Below are 22,503 nucleotides of genomic sequence, written 5' to 3' on the forward strand. Positions count from 1 at the left end.
CCATAAATACTTGTACTTCTGTCCTCCAGCAGGCTGAAGCATTATGTCCCACTTTGCCTGTGGAAATCCCAGCATAATGTCCAGTTTCCAATTTCCTTAAGGTCCCATCCTCTGCTTGTTAGCAATACTCAGCCACTTTCCAAAGCCAGGCAGCATGCCCTGGCCCTGGGACAGCGCGAGTGCACAAAAGAATCAGAAACCTAATCCACAATCATTTTTTAAATCCAATGTTTCTTTTATTTCTGTTCAGGTGAATGGAAGTCATGGGGTTAGTACAGTATAATTTACAAACCAAATTTCTGACCGGGCACAGGGCCAAGGGGTGTCAGGCTACAGTAATCCCAATGGCCTTTGGCAACAGTGATGTGACAGTAGGCTCTAAAGCAGATTTGTTTCTCCTTGGAGAAGAGTTGTGCTTTGGGATCTCCCCTCCCCTACCACTGTTCCTCATCAGCCTGCTGGGTATAGCAAGGGTGAGATGGCATTACCAGCACAGGGCTGAGCTGGCCAGCTCCCAGCCACGGGGGCCATGCTGGGATTGAGGAGGGGCTCAGGTCCCTCTGGTTTTGGGAAATGAGGATCCCTCTCCAGAATGCTACACCAGCCACCTTGCAAGGCACTGCTCTGAGAGTATTTTGGCTAAAGCCAGTTGGGTTTTTAGAAGAGACTGCAGCAGATGGCTCAGGGCTGGTTATGTCTAATTTGCTAATGAGAAGGCATGATGAACAACTGACCAACCAAACACCCACGAAACTCTAATTCAGACTGATACAATGACTCAATAAATAACTCATCATCTTGGAAGGGAAGGCAGGAGACAAAAATGGAAGGAAGAAGGGATGGTTGGAAGAACACATTCCCTCCTCTGATGTACACACACGCACACACATGACAAATAAAATAAGGGGTTTAAAGTTTTAGGATAGGTTTGAATTCATCTAGTAAAGGAGGTGTAAAAAACAATCAGCCACATCTGCACACTTTTAAAGTATACACAGATGAAGCTGGGTAAAAGTCAGTTGTGACCGTGCCTCTCTCCCCTGCAGCTCAAGGGTGGCACCAGTGAGCAGGGACACAACTTAGTGCCCCTCACCAGCAGTCACTCAATCTTGAGCTTTTCTGCCCTTGCCTGGAAAAGGAACAGATCCTCCCTCCCCAGGAAGGCAGCAGAGTCAGCAGTGTTTAGCAGCAGTGGGGTTCCTGAGTAGGGCACGTAAGCTACATCCTAGCAGCTGTATGCTGTCCCCTTGGGTCCTCTCAGCCTTGGGACAGAGCCCACCCACCCCTGGTGCTCGAGGGAGGGAATGGCTCAAAATAAATAGGGCACCAGTTGTTTTTTTGGCTATGGCTCTAGAGCCTTGTGATGCAGGAGTATTTTCTTAACCTTTTAGTTTAGGCCAGTAAAACCCAAAGGATCCTGATTCTAATGTCAGTTTTCTCCTGAAGTTAAAAATGGGGACAGAAAAGGGACAAGAGTGGGCAGGCAAGGAGGGACAGGGAGGCCCAATCTCCTCCTGGCAGAAGTCAGAGGCACATGGAACTGTCACAGTTAGGGTGGGAGAAGGGACAGGGTGCAGTTAGTGCAAGTTTTCCACAAACACAAAACTCCTTTGTTGTTCTCAGTTAATAAGAGCACACAATTGGATAACGCATCTGAAAAGCAAATCCGTCTTCTCCTCGCTTTGTTAACAAGGCTTCACGGAGGGTATGGTCACGCTCCCCCACAGCCTCGGGAATGGGAGGGCTTTGGTCATTCTCACCCGCTCTGGGCTGAGGGCTGGCATCTCCCTGGGGTGGCAGCTCGGATGCCGGGAGGGAGCAGGGGGAGAGGCGAGCCAGGGCCAGGGAGAGGCGAGTTGGGGTTCCCTCTCACTGCTGGTGTCCCCTGCTCTAGCTTTTCTCCTTGGGTGACTTGCTCTTGGAGTCGTGCTTGTTGCCCAGCAGCTTAAGCACCTTCATGGGCTTGAATTTGCCTTTCTTCTTGCTCTCTGTCTCCGTCTCCTTGTGAAATTCTGGGGTTGCAAAGGGAGGTTGTTACTGTGGGATGTCAGTAGTTGTACAGACATACTCAAGACAGTGGGCAAGGGTGACAGCCACGAATCAAAGCCCTCCACTGCATGAACACTTTCTCTGATAATAGGGGTGTGCAGCACAACTGTGCCTTTACCTTTATTGGCCCTACAGGAAAGTCTAGTCTACACAGAACAGATTCAATCTCTCCTGCACACAATTTCACAAATGGCTCGTGCTGCCCCTTACTGGGGTCAGCAGTGAAAACATCACTCCAAAAAGCTTCCCATTTGTTTCTTACCTTTCCTTTTAATCATGGCTTCCAACATTTTATCCTCCTCCTCTTCTCTGAAAGAAAGAATGGGAAAGAGGTCAGGAATTCAGCCCCGAAAACAGCTGCTGTATTGTTTAAGACTAGAAAGCCTCCTACTTAGAAGCCATAGAGGGGCAGATCCATCTCTGTCTTGTGAGCATTTGCGACCAGCAGGATAAATCCCACAGGCTGCATGTGCTGTCCTGTCTTTCACACAAAGCATTCCAAGAGACAAGGATTGGGAAGCCCGAGAAAGACATCAGCAACATGGACATCTTGGGACACCCCCACAAAGCACCATGTGGCACTGAGTCAGACAGGCTGTGCTTTTCCCTTCTCCCCCAGCTCACCCCATTCCTCACTCACCTCTGCCGGTCCTCGTCCAGGCAGTTCACAATGGCGTTCCTCTGCTCAATGATGGTCACCAGCTCCTGCATCAGCACCTTCTCCCTCCCTCGATCCTCATCGGTCCAGTCCTTCTCTACCCAGCCAAACCCCAGGAAAGGACAGGCAATTACATGGCTGAAGGAGCACTGACATTCTGGGCTTCAGGGCAGAGATCTCCAGCACAATCCCCTCTACCCTGCTATGCTACAGGGCCAGTTGGGCTAGCAGTGCTATGGGGACAGAGCCCTGCATGAGGCATTCCCTGGGGACAAAAGGAGCACATCCTTGCACAAGACTGGGACATACACTGAGATGGGATAGAGCCTCTAGAGCGAGCTGATTGCAATGGCATCCCTATAGATCTGCCTCTCTTCACCTGAGATCCACCTAGAGAGAGGGGAGATGATGCCCAGGGGAAAAATGATCCCTGTGGGTCCCTTCCAACTCAATATATTCTATGATTCTATGAAAAAAGGGGTAAGCACACCCAGAGTGGTGCTTTACCTGGCTTGTTGAGGAGGCACCGCAGTTCATACTCCACATCCGACTGCCGCTGCTCCAGGTTCTGCTGCTTGAAGCTGCAAAGGGAGGGGAAAATGTTGGGAAGCACTGCAAGGCACCAGAAAGGTAGAACATCATCCCAAAGTACAGGGTGAGCTTGGAAAGAACCCTCAAGATGCTGATCTTGTCCTGTATAGCCAGGGAGCCAAGGACCAGTAAGGACCAGCCCTGACTGCTCAGGCCTTCCTGGAGTAGATGCTGCAGAGGCTCTGGTGATACACTGTGGGTCAGTTCTCAGCACATCTGGACAGATTTGCTTGCCCTTACTCCCTGCCTTTTTAGGTAAGGAGGCCCTGTCTGGATCTCCCCTGGAAGCACCATTTCAGGAGAGCTGAGAAAGATTCCCCAGGAGAGTGTCAGTGCCTCTCCACACACCTGCACACACTTACATGTAGATGAGCTCCGACTCGTGGCGCACCAGCATGTGCTTCTCATGGATGAGCTTGAACCAGTCCACAAGCAGGCTGTCCTCAGGGTTGTCTGCCAAGCAAAGGGACAGTTCAGAGCCATTCCCAGCCCTGGTGGATCCCATCACCCTGCAACAGGCTGGGCTTTGCCTAGTCAGGGGAGAGGTACTGCGCTAGAGTCAACCCAACCTCAGCCTCTTTCTGAGGCCCAGAGAGACCCCATCTCTTCTCCCACCTGTTTCCATTCTAGGGACATCTCCATGTTCAGGATAAGGTTGTTTCCAATCTTGGAGCCCAGCACAGCCTCTTGTGCTCTTCCAACCCCAGCATCAGCAGGGAAGAAGTCACTGTTGCTATTTCCTTGGCTGGAGAGAGGGCAGCCCTAGGGTCTGTCCTGCCCCACACCCACAAACAGCCCAACCCACACACCATTCTCAGCACTGCGCAGTTTTTCCTCCAAGGCCACCCCACGGTGCTCCAGCTCATCCAGCTGATGCTCAATGGCATCCATCTCCCCATAGATGTTTTCCTCAGGGATGTACTGATCTGTCTGCACCTGCCAAACAATAAATCAGACACTTTCATTACCACCAGACTCCAGTTTCCAGGGATAATCCAGAGCTTGGTCAACACTAGCAAGGGTAGGGGGACAACAGAATATTCCATTGAAGTGTGTATCTGAAATCCCCATCCTACTCCACTCTGGAGTAAAGGAAGATGATGGTGTTTTTTTGAACCCTCCTCTCCAGCCACAGCCACCTGCTGTAATCCCTTCCCACACATGCCTCAGCAGGGTGCTTGAAGACTGCTACAGCCCTGGGGGATAGCACAAAGCTGGCTTTTCCCTCCCTGCTCCCCAGGGCCCTTTTACCTTGCGTTTGATCAGTGGGAAGCCGTGGCCTGGCGCAGGAGGACGCACAGGCTTGGAGCCCTTGGGAGGTTTCTTTGCCGAGGGGGAGGCAGCAGGTGATGGCTTCCGATTGAAGGGGTTCTCTTTGCAGGAAGACTGGAGAGGGCAGACAAAAGCAGACACATGAGCATCCAGGGAAGGGAAGGGATCCCAACAGGTGGGAATAAGCAGACAGGGCAGCGCTAGGGTTTGTCCTGCCCCACAGCCTCCTAAAGGAGGAACACAGCACTCATTTCCACCAGCACCTAGTCAAAAAAATGACTGCGCTCCTGTTTGACATCAGTTTCCTAGCCTCTCTCTCACAAGTATGCTGAAACATTTTCCTTCATGGTTCCTTCCTATTTGCTCAGACTACATGACATCCTGCCGTTTCTCTATCACACGGGATAGGCAGAGTACAAGCAGAGCCAGCATTTAACACAGGCCTGAAGCTTGCTTTCAGGGGTCACACATCAAGTCTACCAAAGGGGCAAGCCTGGATCTGCAGATACCCTGTGACCAAGTGATGGATGGGGAAGAAAAGCCCTGTGATCTGGATGGGGAGAAGGTCATCATCTCACCTTCAGCTGCGGTTTGGGTGAGGAAGATGTCTTGAGGCTCCCAGCACCACCATCTGAAGCCAAGAGGATGGGTGTAGGGCTAGCCCCAGCTGGAGGCTTGGGAGAGAGCTGGCTGGGGCTGGCTTTTAGGCTGCCAGTGGAGATGCTCCTGCTGGTGTGCAGGGTGCTGGGCTGTGTCTCCCCACTGAGGCTGGCCAGTTCGCTGGAGGAGGAGAAGGAGGAGTTGGTGGAGAGGCTGGCTGGGACAGCAGGGCTTTCACTGCAGGAGACGCTGGCCAGTGGTGCATCAGCGCTGGAAGTCTTGGCAGCTGCTGGCATGTGCACAGTGGGCTCGGATGAGCTTTTGGGCACTGAGGCCTCATCGGTGTCTCCCAGCACCTTGGCTGAACTCTCAGAGTTGATGCTCTCAAGGCTGAGGGCTGGAGATGGGGTGGAGGATGATGGCTCAGAGTGTGACAGCCTGGAGATGGGGTGGTGGGCTGCAAAGCAAAGGGAGAGCTCAGGGAGGAATGAAGGGACAGCCAGGACAGAAGGGGAGGGTGGCATACACTGGACACAAGGGTCAGTGTAAAATCTTGCCTGCAGATGCTGTGCTCCAGTGGCTAGAGAGGACATGGCTAATGCAAACTAATGCAACCATCACTGCATAAAGGCCTGGCCTGCCAGGGTGATGCAGAGGCACCTGGGAAGGGGGAACCTCCAAGGGGATGCACAGGGGCTGCAGAGGAGAGATAAGGGAGCAGGAGGAAGCTCACCTAGTGGGGAAGCATTAGGGGCTCGTGGAGCTGGCCGCTTCTTCGCCTTTGGACTGCTGGTAGGAGTGATGCCATACCACGGGTGGAGAGGTTTGGCAGCAGTCTCGCTCTGCTCCTGCTCAGGTGTGCTCTTTTGGGTGTCAGCACTTTCCACTTCCTCCTCATCCTCCTCCTCAAAGGGGTTGTACGGTTTGGGCTCTGCGATATCAGACCTGCTCTCCTCACTCCTGGCTTTCCTCACCTCCTCCCCATCCTCCTCCTCTGAAGTCCTACTTGGAGTCTCATGGCTGTTGCCTGGGGGAGGAGGGGGAGCTGGCTTCTTCTTGGGCTCTGCTTGCACTAAGGCCATCCATGGTGGATCCTTGGCTCTTGCAGCTGCTCCACCACTGGTAGAAGAGAAAGTGAAATTGAGAAGACAGAGACAAGATGGGGTGGCAAGGCACTGGAGAGGGACTTTGCCTTTGGGGGAAAGAAAGATGGAGCAGGATGTCTCCAATGCAAAAGCAGCTTTCTCATCCAAGGATGGCCCTATGTTTCCCCAGACACAGTGTCTCACTCTCAGTGGGCAAACATACAGGCCTTAGGGAAACACAGCCTGCCTGACTTGCCTGCTGGGCCCAGTGTTTTGGTGTCTGAATATGACAGCCTCCATCTGCTAAGCAGTGGTAAAGGCTGAGCTTTATGGGCATAGCTGGTCTTCCCACCTTTCCCAGGACAAACCCTGCACAAGGCAGACAAATGTCTCCTTCTCAGCACCCACAAGCAGGGCCATTTCAGAAGGCATTTGGCAATCTGCCTGTGCCACAGAAACACCTTTCTGAAGCTCTCAGACTCTTTACAATAAGAGAAAAATGCCCTGGGAGGTACGGATGAACACTGTCAGCCTGACCATGCTGGGCTAGCACCTATTGGAAAACAGGTCAAAGCCTACATCCTCCTAAGAGCAGGAGCTGATGGAGGTGGAAGAGAAGAACACAGCTGTGCTGTCTCCATAGCCCCATCTCACTATGGAGTTCTCAAGTGATCTGCAAACAGAGGGACGTACCGATCAGAGGAGCAGGGTCTCCCTCGAGGTTTTGGGACAGGGGGGCTGGTTTCAGGTAGCCGACCTAGAAAGACATAGAGTCAGACTGTCACAACACCAAAAAGACATGAAGAAAGAGTTTAAACCAACACGAGGCACCTTAGATACCTTCCCACAGGAAGGTGGCTATTCCCACTCACTGAAGACCCCATGGCACTTCTCCCACAGTCGATGCAGCCAGTTAACCCCAAACAACCCCTTTGCCTTTTTCTCCCCACTTTGCCCTGGGAGCTGCACCTGGACAACTGACATGCCCCTCTGTTCCTGCACCCGCAAACTCCTCCAGCTCTACCAACTTCCCTCCACACTGGCTTGCTGCCTTTGGAGAGCTCTGGAGAAGTACAAGGGACCAGACAGGCAGGAAAAATAGTACTGCTCTCCTTGCTATGGGGATGGCTGGCAATTGCTGACAATCAAAGGCCTGGTGTCTGAGCCCAAGATTTATTCAGAGACAGAAGAGTGTCAGGCTGCAGAGAAGGAAGGGAACTCAGCCATCCTGCAGTCAAGCACCTCAGCCACTGAGGATGTGGAGGGTAACCCCTGTCACCACCCTGCCCTCTTACCGTTCACCATGCCAGGCCCACACTCGCTGCCCTCGCCCTGCAGAGTGGACCTGGGCCGGGGGACAGGGTGGGAGGTTGGAGGGGAGAGGGCAGATCCATCGGTGGCCTTCCTTGGGGCTGGGGTGGGACGTGAGTCTCTGAGCCGTCCATCCAGTGAGCTGGTTTTGTCCTGGGTGAGCCCTGCAGGCTTGCTGGGGATTGGAGGCCTGGGGGGAGTTTGGGAGACAGGTGGCCCACTGCCAGCATGAGCAGGGGGTGTCGGTGTCTCTGCTTTGCTGGCTGTGCTGTCCTTCTCTGCTGGGCCAGCAAGGCCCTCTGCAGGCGTAGAGGTCTCTGCCACACTCTCCTGGAAGTCACCATCATCCTTCCCCACCTCTGCTCCTGCCTGGAGGGCATTTTCTCCCATGCTGTCAGCCCCAGTCTCAGTTCTTAGCTCTGGTGACTGTCGGTCTAGGCTGGGTCTTCTCTCTGCCTTCCCACTCGCGGCCAATTTACCACGATGCTGTGTGCAGACAAACGTCCCTGCCTCTGACCCAGGCTTGTATGACCCCGGGAGCAGCGTGCTGGAACATTCCTTACACCTGCCAATGAGAAGAGAGAGCACCATGAGATGGGGAATGCCACCCTGCCCTTCATAGAAGGCAACACACCTGGAAGACCCTTGTAGGGATAGAGTTAGTTCTTACCCCTGCTATTAAATCCTAGAGTGCCCTTGGGGAAGTCATTTGGAAAAGAAGAGAAGCAGAGAAATGTAACCAGGCCACTGTAGGACCCCATGGCAAGTTCACAACTCAAATACTGCATGCATTTGGGTTCTTCCTTCATCTCAGAAAGGATTGAATAGATATGGAAGGGTGACAGTTACTATCGGGACATGATGTGGTTTTCACACTTGGAATGGGGAGAGGGATCAACCATTCACAGACATGAAACAGTGAATATCAACTGGAATTAGGGAGCAACTGGTTCAGAACTGGCACAGGGAGGCTACAGGCTGCCTTGCAGGGGCCAAGGGTCCTGGCACGTGAAAGAGACACATTTGTTTGTAAAACAACTGCACCCCAATGCTGATTATTAAATAAAATTACATCAATTCCTACTCGGGAAATTACTGCGTTGGAGGCTTCCAGAGTATTCAGGAGAAGGAACACACAAGCCTGGCCTGGTCTCGTGCTCAGCCTCAGTAATGCTGACCATGGCATCCAGCTGGGCCACAGCATTTGGCCTTAGGCAGCAGGGCCATTCTTACACACTCCTTGCCTGTTGAAATGGGGCTAATAGCTTCCCTGTCCTTTGCTGTCTGCTACATCTCCTTGTATCATCCACTTTTCCCCCCTGCTGAGCCTCTGAATGCTTCCTAATGAAGCCCTCCAGGCGCAAGCATGATACAAAGCACTGGCAGCCAAGTCAGTCCTTCTCCACCTGGGAAGGGAGGAGGATAGCATACATGAAAGACAGCCAAAGGCAAGGGGCTGATCAAGCACTCCCATGAAAACCAAGCTTGTTCCTTCTTGTCTGAATACCTGGTGCTTGCAGCAGCTGGCTGCCCTATGCTGCCAGCAGATAATTTTGGGAAGGAATTCTGCTCTGGGCATCCAGTTGACTGGGATTTCCTTTGAAATGGAGAGCAGAAGTGTGAGGACATAGGGACTCTAGACAGAAGGGGTAGGATGAAATGAGGAGGTGGAAAGCTCAGACAAGGGGAGAAAGCAGTTTGCAGAAAATAGACAAGCAAATAATCAGGAGACAAAACATTTGGGATTAAATTACAGGGATCTCCCTGCTCAGTCTGAAGGGCAATGAGTTGTGCCATGGCAGACTTGGCACCTCCTCTATGCCTGGTCCATGAGGGAATGTTGCACCTGCACCCCAAAACTCCTGCTTTTGTCGCAGCTGCAGATGGGAAGCCTGATGGGCCCCAGCTGAGCTGCCCTCCCGTGACACTGTTTCTACAGCACAGCTTAGGCAGGTGAATGAGGCCTCCCACATCTTCCCAGTGGCTCGGTGTTTCTGACCAGATGCCAACCCTTGTCCTGTGGCCCATGGGAGTGATCTCATTTCTTCATCATCACAGCAGGGAAAGCAAAGTAAAATGATTTCACAGGTGCTGCAGGTAAGGACCTGCACTCAGGGAGTAACCAGAGAGCTGCTCATTCCTCAGTTTGTTAACAGTCTGCAGCTCTCCACATGCTCAGCACCACCCAGGCAGCATGGAAGCCTGTATATCCAGTTGAGGATGTGGAGTGTAGCTGGAAGGAGGTCTGTAGGATGGTGTCATGGTTCAGACCTCAATGGAAGGGGAAGGTGGATGGTCCTGGGTAGGCAGGTGGTAAAGAGGCAGAGCATCCTTTTTTATGGAGGTGGGAGAAGCTCAAGAAGCTGGGATTCCAAGTAAGTGAAGTGGGAAAGCACAAGTCAGCAAGGGAGGCAGGGAGCGGGTTAGGAATGGAGCACAGGGACACAAGGGGCTAGTCAGACCTCTGGGACAGGGAGCTGGCAGGCAAATGGAACATCTTCACTTTTATTTCAAGCACTGTTTTTCATGGTCCATGTTGCCCAGGGATGCAGACACTAGAAGATGGGGTGCAGCAAGAACCCCAGTGTGCCGAGGGGAGAGGCTGTCCCAGCAGGCCTGGCCACGACATACCTGAAGCACTGGCGGTGGTAGAGCTTGCCCTCGGCCAGGTAGCGCTGCACCAGGTGGACGTGCTGCTGGCAGGCTGCGCAGGTGCTGCTGAGCGTGCTGCGCTGGGACCGCTCCGAGGGGGGATCATCCTGGGACACAATGTGCAGGCAGCTCAGCATGGGGGCCACAAGCTGCTCCCTGACCCTGGATTCTCCAGAGCAGCTGGTCCCTGTGCAAGGCCCATCACTGAGGACTCGTGGCACAGCTCAGGGGCTGACCTCAGGGGCTGACAATGTACAGAACAGCTGCCCTCAAGCCCAGGCACAGGCAGGCTGCCTCTTCCCAAATTAGGAGGGTCCACTTCAAAAGCTGCCTTGTCCTATCTACAGCTGAAGGGCTGTGGAACTCTGTGCATACCCCATGCACCAGAGTCCTGCAAAACATTGAAAAAGGTCCCATCCCAGACAACTGCTAAAACCTGAAATAAAAGGCATCTTTTCTCCCATTCTAATCCCACATTCCTGCTCTTTCCTCATCTACAAGGTTATCCCCCCATAAGGAAGGACACCCAGCACCAATCTGCCCAACCTCTTGCCTGCCATGGACAAATTACAGTCCACAGACTCATAGAGAAAAATCAGTCTCAGCTGCATCCCACAAGGAAACAAAATCACAAACACCCCTCACCCTCAAAACACACAGGCAGGCTCCTGCAGAGGTCCATGGCTCTGTGACAGGCTTTTTCCCATCTCCTCACCCTCAGGGCAGGGGGTACCACTGCCTCAGGCTGTCTTGGAAACTTTCCTAAGAAATTAGGTACCTGTGGTGCTGAAGGACTCTCAACAGCATCCACGGGCGTCTTCTGGGACAGCAGAGGAGGAGAGGCAGCAGCTGGTCGCTTCATAGGCAGAGGGACGCTGGCTGGAGGCAAGAGGGAATGAGGATCAGGCGTGGAGAACAGCAGTGACTCACACCACCCATGTGTGGGAAGGGGAGGGGAAAAAAAATAAAATCATCCAGCCTTGTGACATAGGATGAGACTTGCCGCTCCCAAAACTTCAGTGCTTATTTTAGGTGGAAGATACAAACACAATCTAATAATGGGTAAGCTATGAGGCTGTCAGAGAGCCTGGCCTGCTGTGGATATCCTTCTGTGGCCCAGGGATACCAGCTTCCCACTGTGATTTTTATTTACTCATCACGTGCTACTTGGCTTCCTCGTAATTGACTCCCTAAGCAATGCTCAAAGCCCAGAGCAGCTGGGGTAGCTGCTGATGTATTGTTGTGACCCATTGGGCCCCAGGGCTTCCAGGCTGTCAGCAGGTCTGTGAAGCATCTCTTACTGTCAGAGCTGGAGCTCACACACCAATCTCCATCAGGACTCCTTGTCTGGGAGACCAGCATCCCTGGAGAAGCATATACAAGTGGAAGAGATTTATCTGATGTTGTGGCTACAGTCTGAAGCAGAGGAGACTTGGAGCTCTCATCTCTACCCAGACAAAGGATGCCCAGGAACAGCTGTCTCAAAACACCCAGCTCAGGCTGCAGTTGTAGGGACAGATGAGCTGATTTGAAACATTCCAGCCTGGCTCCACTCCCTCTGTCCTCCAGTCACTTTACATGTACCTATGTCATAAAAATTAGCTGTGGGAGATGGGCTCCTGTTTAGCTTTCTTGTATTTTAGTGGGTTACAGCAGATCACAAAGGGTTTTTGTGAGCACCAGGGGTGGTGGCTCAACCCAAGTTGGCAGGAATGCAGTGCAGAGGGAGGAGAAAGGCGTTTCCTTTTCCACAGCCTCAGCTATTACATCACCCCACACCTCACCCCAATGCACTCTCTTTCAAGCCCTGCTCAGGGGCACCAGCAAGGCACAGGAGAGGCAGGTACTGCCTACTCCTCTCCCCTTCCCCACAAACACAGCTCCCAGTTGCCACAGGAAGGAGGAAGCACAAGGTGGTGCTGGGTTTCCTGCACTCAAACAGGGGCAAACTGGAAGCCTGAGGGTTTGGGAGGACACTCACCTTGGCTGGGGTTGTTGAAATGGTTGTAGTACTGAGACACGTAAGTCATAATGCTGAGGCAGTCGGGGACTTTCATGGAGACCATATCATTGGGATCTAGCAGGGCTGGGATACCCAGCTCCCGCTCTGCCAACTCAAATGCCTGCAGGAACAGCACAGAGGCATTAAGGAAAGAAAACTGATGTTTCATGAAAAATAATAGAGATATGAAATTGGAAGGACCCCAGAAAGGTTAGTGAACCTATGGCATCCCTTATGGGCAGAGGCTTCCAGACATGCTGCTTGACTAAAAAAAGTAGCAACAGAAGCAAGGTTCCCTTCAAGTTTTCACTGAAAAAAACCCCTGTGTTTTTTCAGCTCAACCAGCAGTGCCCTCACACAAGAGCCTGGCAGAGTCTTGGCTGGCACCATGAAGGGCCAAGGGCTGGCAGGTTCTTCCAGTGACACTGAGCTCTACGGAACAGTGTCCCCAGCCGCCCCAAATGCTCACCCTACAGAAACACTGACTGGCCATCTTTTCCTGCTCTGGGGTGCCACACCTTCCCCTCCCACAATCTACAGAGCCATCCTGGCTCAACATCCAGCACCCTGCCACGCACAAGCCAGTACTGCCAGTACTTTTCTGTGTCTCAGCAAGCAGAAACAAGGACACTGTGATAAGAAGTACCCATCTTCTCCAACTGCATACACAGCTACCCAAAAGGAAGGAATGGAAGAGATAAAAAGCTGTTGGAGTTTCCCACTTGTCAGTGTGTGTGGATTACTGTCTCTGCACTAGCCATCCCTCTGCTGAGCCAAGGGCAGCGAACCCACATTGATCTCTCAGGGACAGGGGTGCAAGACTATGGCAGGGACTGAAGAGAAGTAAGTTTGGAAGAGATGAGAGTGGTTTGGGCACTGAATGGTGAGGTAACAGGTACACAGGTAAAGGTACTGGGTGTAGGTAAAGACTGAAGGTGTCTAGTCTCTGGGGCACGAGGTGCTGTGCAGGGTGTGAGATATAAAGGAAAGGAATGGAGAAACAAAAGAAAATACTTATTTGCAGTAACTAGGAGCATAAAAGTGCCCCCCATGGACCTCCTGCTCTGTTCAGCCTGGCTTTAAGCCAGTGGTCCGGACTGAGTCTTACTGAACACAAGGCTGCAAGGAGCAAGGAGTGAAGAGAGATCCCACCTGAGAGGTGTCTAATAGGACAAGATACCCATTGTGTGGGTCTTGAATGGAAAAAGCTGCTAATGACTGAAAGGGGCCAAATGGAATAGGAAAGGACATGCCAGGACACAGCTGGGCAGCCCTAATCCCGTAAATCCCAAATCACAGAATTACAGAATGGCCGGGGTTAAAAGAGACCTCAGACATCATCTAGTCCAAACCCCTGCTAAAGCAGGTTCACCTAAAGCAGGTGACACAAAACCACATCCAGCCAGAGTTTAAATATCCCCAGAGCAAGAGACTCCACTTCCTCTCTGGACAGCCTAGTCCAGTGCTCTGTCACCCTCACAATAAAAAATGTTTTTCCTCATATTCAGCTGAGGAATTCCGGTAATGCAGTTTGTACCCATTGCCCCTTCTCCTGTTGCGAGGCACCACTGAAGAGTCTGGCCTCATCCTCGACATCCACCCTTAAGATATTTATATGTAGCACAACTCATCTCGGGAAGATGATGGGCCATGCCTTTCCACAGACTGTCAGATGGATCCTGCAGCAACTAGGACTTTTTGTCATTTAAAACAAACAGGGCTATTGCTGCTCTGTCCTACCACTAGCCCCTGGGGCTGGGCACCTCCCCATTCCACACTGCCTGCTTCTGCAACTGGCTCCAGCTGTCCCAAGCAGGAAGGGAACATTGCAGACCAGGGTCTACATGACCTTCCTCTCTGCTGAATCCTGTAGTAAAACTAGCTTCCTGCTTCCATGCTTCCTGCCTGCAAATCTGGAACAACTGAAGTCAAGATGTTGCACCATTTAAATCTTCACCTGAGATGTTGTCTTGGCAACTATGAGGATAACTAGGCTGGAAGCTGTTGTTTCCGATTGCCTTGTTTCCAAAGAAGCTCCTGCCTATTACTTACTAACACAGATTTTCTTATACCCTCAGTACTGTCACAAATTCCTCCCACACTACATGACCTCCATCAAGTCATTCTCACATAATTTCTTCCTTCTGTGCACTGCAGAACGGGAACTTACCAAGCGATTATTCTCATAGACGTCATCCTTGGAGAGAGAATCAAAGTCTCTGAAATGAGAAAGCACAAAATAGCCACATGAAGTGCAGAGGAAAAGTGCCCCTATGCCATCACACGTAGATTCCCAGGGCAGTCAACCTTACAACAACTCAACACATAAGATCCTGGATAAACAAAACCTTGCCAAAGCAGATTTCAGGTTTTAACGGGACAAGGAAACCAAAGGGAAATTGCAATTAAAAAAAGAAAACTACTCCCAAATGGGGGGTGACCAGGAAATTAAAATGTCATTTTTGTCTCTCGTTACCCACTTCTGCCCTTGAGATTAAAGGCTTCAGAAACAGCAGAACCATGTTTCAATTAGCACCACACACTGCTGCACCAAAGATTGCATGCCATGACCCCAAACTTGCTTTTCAAGGCCACTGGCACAACAGTAGTGAATGGGGATACAGATCCCTCACCTCAAGAGAAAGAAGGGACAGATACAGGTGGCGCTACGAGGGTCCTTGGACAAACCTCCCTGCACCACCTCCAGGAATCCGGGGTGACACAGATCTTCAACTGCACTTCTGTCCTTGCTTTCCCCCAAACATTCACAGTGCACAACAAATCCTCCTCAGCTGCAGCCCTTGGAGCTAAATGCAAGGTGCTCAGGGCACACAGAGGATTCCCAGCAGACTCCAACCCAGGGGATACGTTTGTTGCAACCCATTTCACTTGTTCCCCTGGTGCCCTTTGGGAGTTCAGCCTGGCCACAGGGACTGTTTAGCTGCCTTCACCAGGGAAACAGAGGGCAGAAAGTTAAAGCAGTCTGCAGGCTTTTAAAAGAGGGGAAGAAATACAGGAAGGAGTTAGTTATGCCTTTTGCATGTGCATGTGGGTATAATGTGTGAAAACAGCATCACGCTGCACTGCTTACAGCTCCTTCCTGATGAAGATCTCAGCTTTGCTACAAAAAAGCTCCTCGTGCAGCAGCCTGGTGCCTGCTAGCTGGATTCACAGGAGGACACAGGCCAGAGAGGCCTAGGGTCAACCAAAGCCACCCCAATGGACCACAGAGGCGTGCCAAAGCTTGGGAGATCAACACAGAAGGACAATTCAGACTAGAGGAGAGAATGCATTCCCCACCCCGAATGCGGTGTGCAGGAGGTGAGATGGCACCACGCACCTGCAGAGAGGAGCTACGTGAACCTCCTTCCTCCATCCCCCTCTGGATTTTATTCCCTTTTCCTGGAACACCAACACAACCCGTCGCGGCGCCGCATGGCAGGGCAGCCAGCCCCTTCTCGCAGCCCCTCACGCAGCTTTCCTAAAGCTGCAGAGGAAGTCTGTGATGAGCTCAGGAAAGTTTTCCCGGCTGCCTACACCACTATAAAATTACACTTCCTCCCTTCAAAAGCAAGAGGCTGCTGGTGCCGTTTCCTCACAGCGGAATGAAGCTGCAGTCACTGGCTGCTGCAGGAGCAAATGCAGCAGACACACAGAAAGGTGGGCTGGATATTCAGCTCTGTTACTTTCCTGAAAGCTCATGTGAATGCATGTACAGAGCTCAGACTGCTCAAAATACCACATCTTTTCCTTCTCTACATGCTGGTGAGCAAAGGCGTCAGCTGCAGCCTATACTTGAATGTCAAAACCACTGCCATTTTTGTAATTATAACTAGGCTCCACTAGGAGATGATTCTTCCATAGGTTTTTGTTTTGTTTTTGCCAAGAGAAGTCCTTTAACCTAGCAGTACTTTTTCCTTTTAAAGAAAATGCCAGCTTGGAACACAGGAGAAGCAATGACAGCAAAGTTATATATCAACTGTCCTCTAAACATTCATGACCTTCATTTTGAATGCCTTCACTTTCAGGATATGGGAGTGGTGTAGCTGGAAACTCTTTGGTGGGCTGGGAGAGTATTTTCTAACAGACAAAATATCATGTCCATTCCATTCTGCCTCAGCAAACCAAAGCTGTTTTAGTATACCAAGGCAACTCCATTAGAAAAAGCAGATGCAAGCAGAGAGAATGTGAAGCTCAAGAGGTATCAAGGGGCTACCAAGCAGCAAGGGAACAGGAGATTCTTTTCCACTAATGCAGGATTGCAGGCTCAGCTTTATCCAAGATGTTGAAGTCCATTAGTACATGGCCCCAGGGATCAGTTTATTCAGTTCCTCTCCACTGCATTTTCCAGCTCCCTCTCTGATAAGCCAAGCAGGACCACACTGACCTGTGCTGCTCCTGACATGAGCACTCCAATATACCACGTGGCATCCCTGTGGCTCCAGGCAAGCTCCCAGTCCCAATGTGCAAGGAGCATGGCCTCTCAGGCACGGGGAAAAGTCACTCCAGACACACCCCTTTCCCCTCTATAAACTGTCTCCTATGCAGAGAGCCCAGAACTTGCCATCTCGCAGTTCTGTGACATGCGGCTGCATGTCACATTATTTTTTTGCCTTGACGTCAGCAGTCTTTCATCCAGCCCTACTCAGGCTCCTCTCCTGCCAACAAGGAACTGAATGTAAGAACAGGCAAGACTCTGGCCATCCCAGCTGAACAACTGACTTGACTCAGCAAATCTCAGTGTTGTACCATATCCCAGACTAATATTTCTATGCAAATAACATCCCATGCACTTACCTAATTAGATACATGCAGAGCCACTAAGCACTCCAGGGTTTAGGGCAGCTGCCAGGGAGCACAGCAGATCCAGGGAAGGGGGAAGGGTGTGCCGTACAGCTAAAACCAGAACAAATTCCTGGATTCCTCAAATATAAATCATGAGCACTTTAAGGCAGTGCCACATAATAAGCCATTCAGCTTTCCAGGTCTTGTCAGGGAAATGCAGGCAGTACATGGGAAGGAACAAACAAGATTTGTAATCCTGCCTGTAACCAAACCCATGGCTCTAGGGACACAAAACAGCATTTATAAAACAGCTCTCATCTCCTGTTTTCCTCAAGCCTCCATCTCTCCCAACACTCCAAAGGCATGTGCCATACTCCTTTATTCTTCTCACCCCTGAATGCCAAGATCCTTCCCTGTGTGCCAGGGAGGCTGTACAGCTTGAGATGCTGAAAGATGCTCTTTGCTTCATTAATCTGTAGCAAATGCCTTGTAAACACTAATTTCATGCTTCAGATTTCTAGAGCACTGAGCAAACAGACTCATTAATCCCCACAGTCCACTGTGAAGTTGGTCTGGATGTTGACAGCTTAACTGAAAAGGGAAGAGAAGAGATTAAATGCCTCATCTCCAGATCACACAGCCAGCAACACAGTCAGAGGCTAAATCCAAGTTTCCCATTTCCCTGACTGGGACAGTGAGGTAACAAAGCCAAGTAAAGTGCCTAACAACAATGGAGTCAGGGATTTTCATCTGCATGGCTCAGCACACAGGTCCTAGAGGTGTGCACCTTGTTCTTCGTTGTCACTTCAAGATACCTTTAGTAGACACTGAGGAATTCCAGTCTATTTCTTTCAAAAAGCCAAATCTATAGTGCTTCCAAGAGCTCTGTGGGAGCTGATCCAAAGCTCTCCAGGGCAGCACATCACTCTGATACCAGTTTGCCATATTCCATGGTGATTGTGTTCAAATCAGGAGTCGTGGAAAACTGTCCTCAGTCTCACTTACCCATATGGTCTTTCACGACTGCGTCCTCCTCAGTGTGTTCCCTCCCAGCACAGCAGCACAACAGGGGTGCATCCAGGCAAGGTCAGAAAACCAGGATAGGCTGACAGCCACCACAGCAGCATTACCCGTGGGATCAGGGTGGCAGAGGAGCAGTGTCACACAGGTAGAGAAGAGCTTCAGCTCAGCTTTCCTATGGATGTGCCCATTCCTCCTCTCTGCAATCCCAGGGGAAGCCAGCAGGAAGCAGGGAAGCAGAGGAACTCGCAGTTCAGTTCCTTGAAGCTCAGAGGAATTCCAGCCTTCGGGGACAGTGCAGCTGTCTCACGTGGGCCAAGAGAGCCCCGCATAAAGGAAGACCACACAAGGTCAGAAAGGCACTTGCAGATCCCTGCCAAGTCCCATTACTGAGCTGACTGAAAGCACTTTAGAAGAAAAGAAGGGCAACCACTTTTCCTCGGCTGTCGGGAGATTTACTGCCTCTGATCCAATCTTCCCACTTCCAAATCGGGACAGGCTGAAGAAGCTGGAATTAGATGAAATGATGCTGCTCTCCTGACGGCAGTCTGAAAATCTTTCTGCAACATGCCATGTCCTTGTAAGGTCCTGGGCTTTGTCTCTACAATGCAGCTCGTGCAGATGTGAAGCATGTAGTTAGGACATCGGCCAGGAGCAGATTTAAGCCCACTGACAACTTAAGAGCAGCAGCCTCTGCATTAATGGGATGGCAAATATGGTTAATGGGAAACCATCAGGTGGTTTTAGTGGTGTTTATCATAAGCTTTTACTGAACCTCTGCTTTTCAGTTCCCAGCTGCTGCGCCATTTACAAAAAAATTAATAATTGCAAGTGTTCCTGTCCTTAATTTGCCTCTTCCCACCCAACAGCCTTGCAACTGGGAGCATTTTCAGAGTCTCCATTCTAGCTAGTCAGAGTGAGCCATACCATCCAAGAGCTGCAGGACACAAGACCACACAGATCCTTCAAGACCGAAGATGTGATGCAAAGAGAACGTATGTCTTGGCTCTCAGTCATTCAAGAACACCATGCTGAGGGTTTTGGGGCAACCACCTGAACCGCAGCAGGCAGCAGTTCAGCTTTCAGCCTACCTGCTCAGCTTTAGCTTGTAAAGACACCTGTCTGTTCCACCCTCTCATGGACACCACAGCTCCACAGTGGAGTCACAGTCAACCTTCTACCTGACAGAGGTTGCTGTCATGGCAAAAGGCCTTCCCGAGGCCAGCTCAGGAAAGAGAATTGGTCAGTATGGGCAACCTCAGAGGAAGAACCACCAGCCCCAGAGCAGAACGTGACGGGACCCATCAGCCTTGCTGGCTTTAGCGGCAGGCCAAGGAGCGCATGCACGCCGGAGGCACAGCGAGGTGGGGCAATGCTTACCTGCCCTGCAAGGGCTACCAGGGATTAGAGCAGATGGGCGCCAGATTCCCAGCACCGCTGGGGCACACAGGGTTACAGCAGCAGGTCGGGGCAGATTCCTTCCAGCGGCTCAGCCAGTTTCTCCAGCCTAACACAGTGCCCCCAAGCAATCCCAAACTCACTGTCTGCCTCCTCAAACTCACATTCCCCCCCCAGAGATACCCAAGTTGGGGAAGGCTGGAGAGGCTCAATACCCCTACTGGCATTTGCTACCTCCTGCTTTCACTGTGGAATCCAGAGAAAACAAGCTAGACACAAATGCAAGCAGCAACCTCATCCAGGCTTCTACACAGTTTAGAGTGGCTGCCTCTGGCAGCTGGGAATGTCCCTGTGCAGGACAGGCCTCTGGCCCTCCTGAAGTGTGAAAGCTCACCTCTCACTGAGGCAAAACACTCCTGCACCCAGATACCAACACCATGTCTCTTCTCCAGTAGGCACTGCTCCCATTAGGGTGTATGGACCTAGTCTACCTCCATGATCTCACCAGCCTTATATCACAAAACTTCTGCTAACCTTGACCTTGACAGGTCTGCAGGACCAGGTCATAAGGTCGTTTTCTGAAACACAGAGTGATAGAGTGGGTTTGGCTTGGAAGGAACCTGAAAGATCATCTGATTCCATCTCTGCTGCCGGGAAGGGCAGGGAAACCTTCCACTGGACCAAGATGCTCAGAGCTCCGCACAATTTGGCTTTGAGCACTTCCTGGGAATATGGAATCCTTCATTCCCAGTACCCAACTATTTCTCGACAGCATTTTCTTCAGCGCATCCCTTACCAGCACATCAGCGCAACAGAGACACATTTGCTCTCTGAGCCCCTCATGTCCATGCTCAGGGAGCTTCCCTGCCGGCCAGCCTGGAGCCGTTTCCCACGGCTCCTCCATCCCCCCCAATCCTGTGACCCCCGCGATCGCTGCTGGGCACAGGCGGCCCAACCGCTGTGAAAGCGGCTCCCAGGGGTCCCGCGCCCCAAAGCTCCGCGCCCCCCGCTCCTCTGCCAGCAGCGCCCGCGGGCGGCAGCCGGGGCCCGTCCGAGCGGCGGGCACGGCGCGGCCTGCACTCACAGGAGGTCGGGCCGGTGCCGGTGCAGGATGGCGCAGAAGGCCAGTCCGTCGCGGAACGAGGTGCTGAGGTCGCGGATCTCCACGCCGCGGTAGCCCTCGCACTGCCGGCGGCACCAGGCTTGCAGGGCGCCCCGCGGACCCGACATCGGGGCGGCCGCTCCCAGCGCCGCCGCCGCCGCCAGCCCGGGGCCGGGGCCGGGCGGGGCCTGCCGGGGCGGGGCTGCGGGGCGGGGCCCGGGATCGCCGCGGAAGCGCCGGGCCCCGCGCTCAGCGCTTCCCGGGGAGCCGGGCGGCGCGCTGGGGACAGCGCCCTCCCCACCTCCGGGAAACAGCTGGGCCTGAATACAACTTTAATTCAACTAGATTAAAAACCGCTCGGCAACCTGATGTCTGAAACCGTCTCAGGCTCAGACACAGGCTGCTCCAGGCAGAAGCAGTTCTCGGCAGTCCTAGGGGCATAAGATGTGGCAGTGGAGTACATATGGGACGTAGGTGGCTCTCAGGGTAGGCTCAGGGCCAAGGAGAAGCTTTGAAGATCAAGACACTTGGAGTCACAGGCAGTGCTTCACAGGAAGCCGTGGAAGAAGCAGAGGAAGAGTGCGATACAATCTCAGGAACCCCGAGCAACATCGAGGCAATGGATTGTCACGAGAGCTGGTGTGCACGCTCGGGGTGATGGTTTCACAAGGGGGGAAGCACTCTATTAAAGGCTACTGTATCGGGCTTAGCTTCCTTTTCACCTCCAACAGCTACCTCTGTGGAAGACCAAACCATCACACTGATGTTGAGCTTATTGCTGCCGGTTCCAAATCCTTAAGAGTCCATTCTGTGCAGTTATTTTTTATGGGCTCTACACTCCCTTCTTCACTCAGATTTCATCAGTCGTACCCTGTTTCTTCTATTCCACTGTTCATTATATCATTCTACGGTCCCAGAAGTGTAACAAGTGAAAAATAAATTCTCTTTTTTGTACAATCTCCCCGCTCAGTGTCCTAGATAAACTGTGTGGTAAATAACAAGAAAAACTACTCTGTAGCAAAAAAGGAAATGAAACATTGTGTTGCTTTTGTAATGACTGAGCTGGCTACGCAGCATCCCCCCCCCCACCCCCCCCATCTACCTGACAGCGTCTTCCTGATGTATCCTAAGGGACAGCAGGAGGAGGGAGGTTTTCTTGAATTTTCCAGGTTCCATAATTATACTGATCCCTTCACAACTGTAGGTGAGAGACACACACCCAGAGTACATGATCCTGTATTGTGGTTCCCTCTGACAAAACCATTTTGCCCAGAAACACTTCCACTCACCAAACCCTGCCGCAACAGGCAAGGCTCGAGTTCCAGCCACCCCCACCTCCCTCCGGAGCGCCTTCCCAGCACCAGCGGGGCTCTGTTGATGCTGCTGAACACCCTGCATTCCTCCAGCTTCAACCAGTGCCAGGCACCGCAGCTCGCTGAGCCCATCTTTCCACCCAGTGAGAGCTGCAATCCTCCTGGCTTGGTTCCACCAAGTGCCAGTCCTGCTCAGTTAACCTTCGGCAGTCCCGCAGAGAAGGCGCAGAGCCTGGGAGATTAGCGGATGGTCTCTGTGCATCCTTTGGAGCTGCTCTGGCAGATGAAAACAAAGCAGCAGCATATTCACAGACCTGACAACAGCCTGTAGCCACTGGAGTGTTTCAGATTATACAGATATGCATTAAAAATCTGTAATTCTGACATGCCAACCAGATATTAAAATCCCAGCAACACACTCAATTCCTTTGCTGTGCTATGAACTAGAACTGATCATGGAGATACCTGCCAGGGTTCTCATGTTGAGTATCACATAGACCTGAGCACTTCCTGGTTAGTAAGAAAGTAGGACAGTTGCTGTTGACAAGTATGCTCACTGTGCTGCTGTTGGCAAATACACAGAAGGAAAAGTGACAGCCCTAAAATCAAAAAGGAGCAGATTCTGCTTGATATGAACACAGCTCCCCATGGGCTGCTGCAGTGCA

The 22,503-nt window shown here is 51.8% G+C and overlaps 1 protein-coding gene across 1 annotated transcript; it reads right to left on the reverse strand.

The window, feature by feature from the left end:
• Positions 1–214: 214 nt before the first annotated feature.
• MICALL1 (MICAL like 1) lies at positions 215–20,726 on the reverse strand. The gene is made up of 16 exons (XM_030263020.4): positions 20,508–20,726; positions 14,391–14,439; positions 12,200–12,341; positions 10,997–11,097; positions 10,198–10,325; positions 7,551–8,131; positions 6,949–7,012; positions 5,904–6,289; positions 5,149–5,627; positions 4,550–4,684; positions 4,108–4,234; positions 3,661–3,751; positions 3,215–3,288; positions 2,690–2,804; positions 2,312–2,358; positions 215–2,012 (listed from the first exon to the last, which is right to left on the reverse strand). The coding sequence occupies exons 1-16, from the start codon at positions 20,651–20,653 to the stop codon at positions 1,891–1,893; spliced, it is 2,787 nt and encodes a 928-aa protein (XP_030118880.4). The 5' UTR covers positions 20,654–20,726; the 3' UTR covers positions 215–1,890.
• Between the last annotated feature and the right edge of the window lie 1,777 nt (positions 20,727–22,503).

This window comes from Taeniopygia guttata, chromosome 1A (genome assembly GCF_048771995.1).
Source record: "Taeniopygia guttata chromosome 1A, bTaeGut7.mat, whole genome shotgun sequence".
Classification (NCBI taxonomy): domain Eukaryota; kingdom Metazoa; phylum Chordata; class Aves; order Passeriformes; family Estrildidae; genus Taeniopygia; species Taeniopygia guttata.

What these genes read in the sequence shown, in the direction of transcription:
- MICALL1 (XM_030263020.4), bottom strand. Translation starts at nt 20,653, where the DNA reads ATGTCGGGTCCGCGGGGCGCCCTGCAAGCCTGGTGCCGCCGGCAGTGC. An exon ending in TACCACCGCCAGTGCTTCAG is followed by an intron (nt 8,132 to 10,197) that starts GTATGTCGTGGC and finishes TCTCATTGGCAG; the next exon opens with GTGTAAGGAATGTTCCAGCA. An exon ending in TCCCACTGATCAAACGCAAG is followed by an intron (nt 4,235 to 4,549) that starts GTAAAAGGGCCC and finishes ATTGTTTGGCAG; the next exon opens with GTGCAGACAGATCAGTACAT.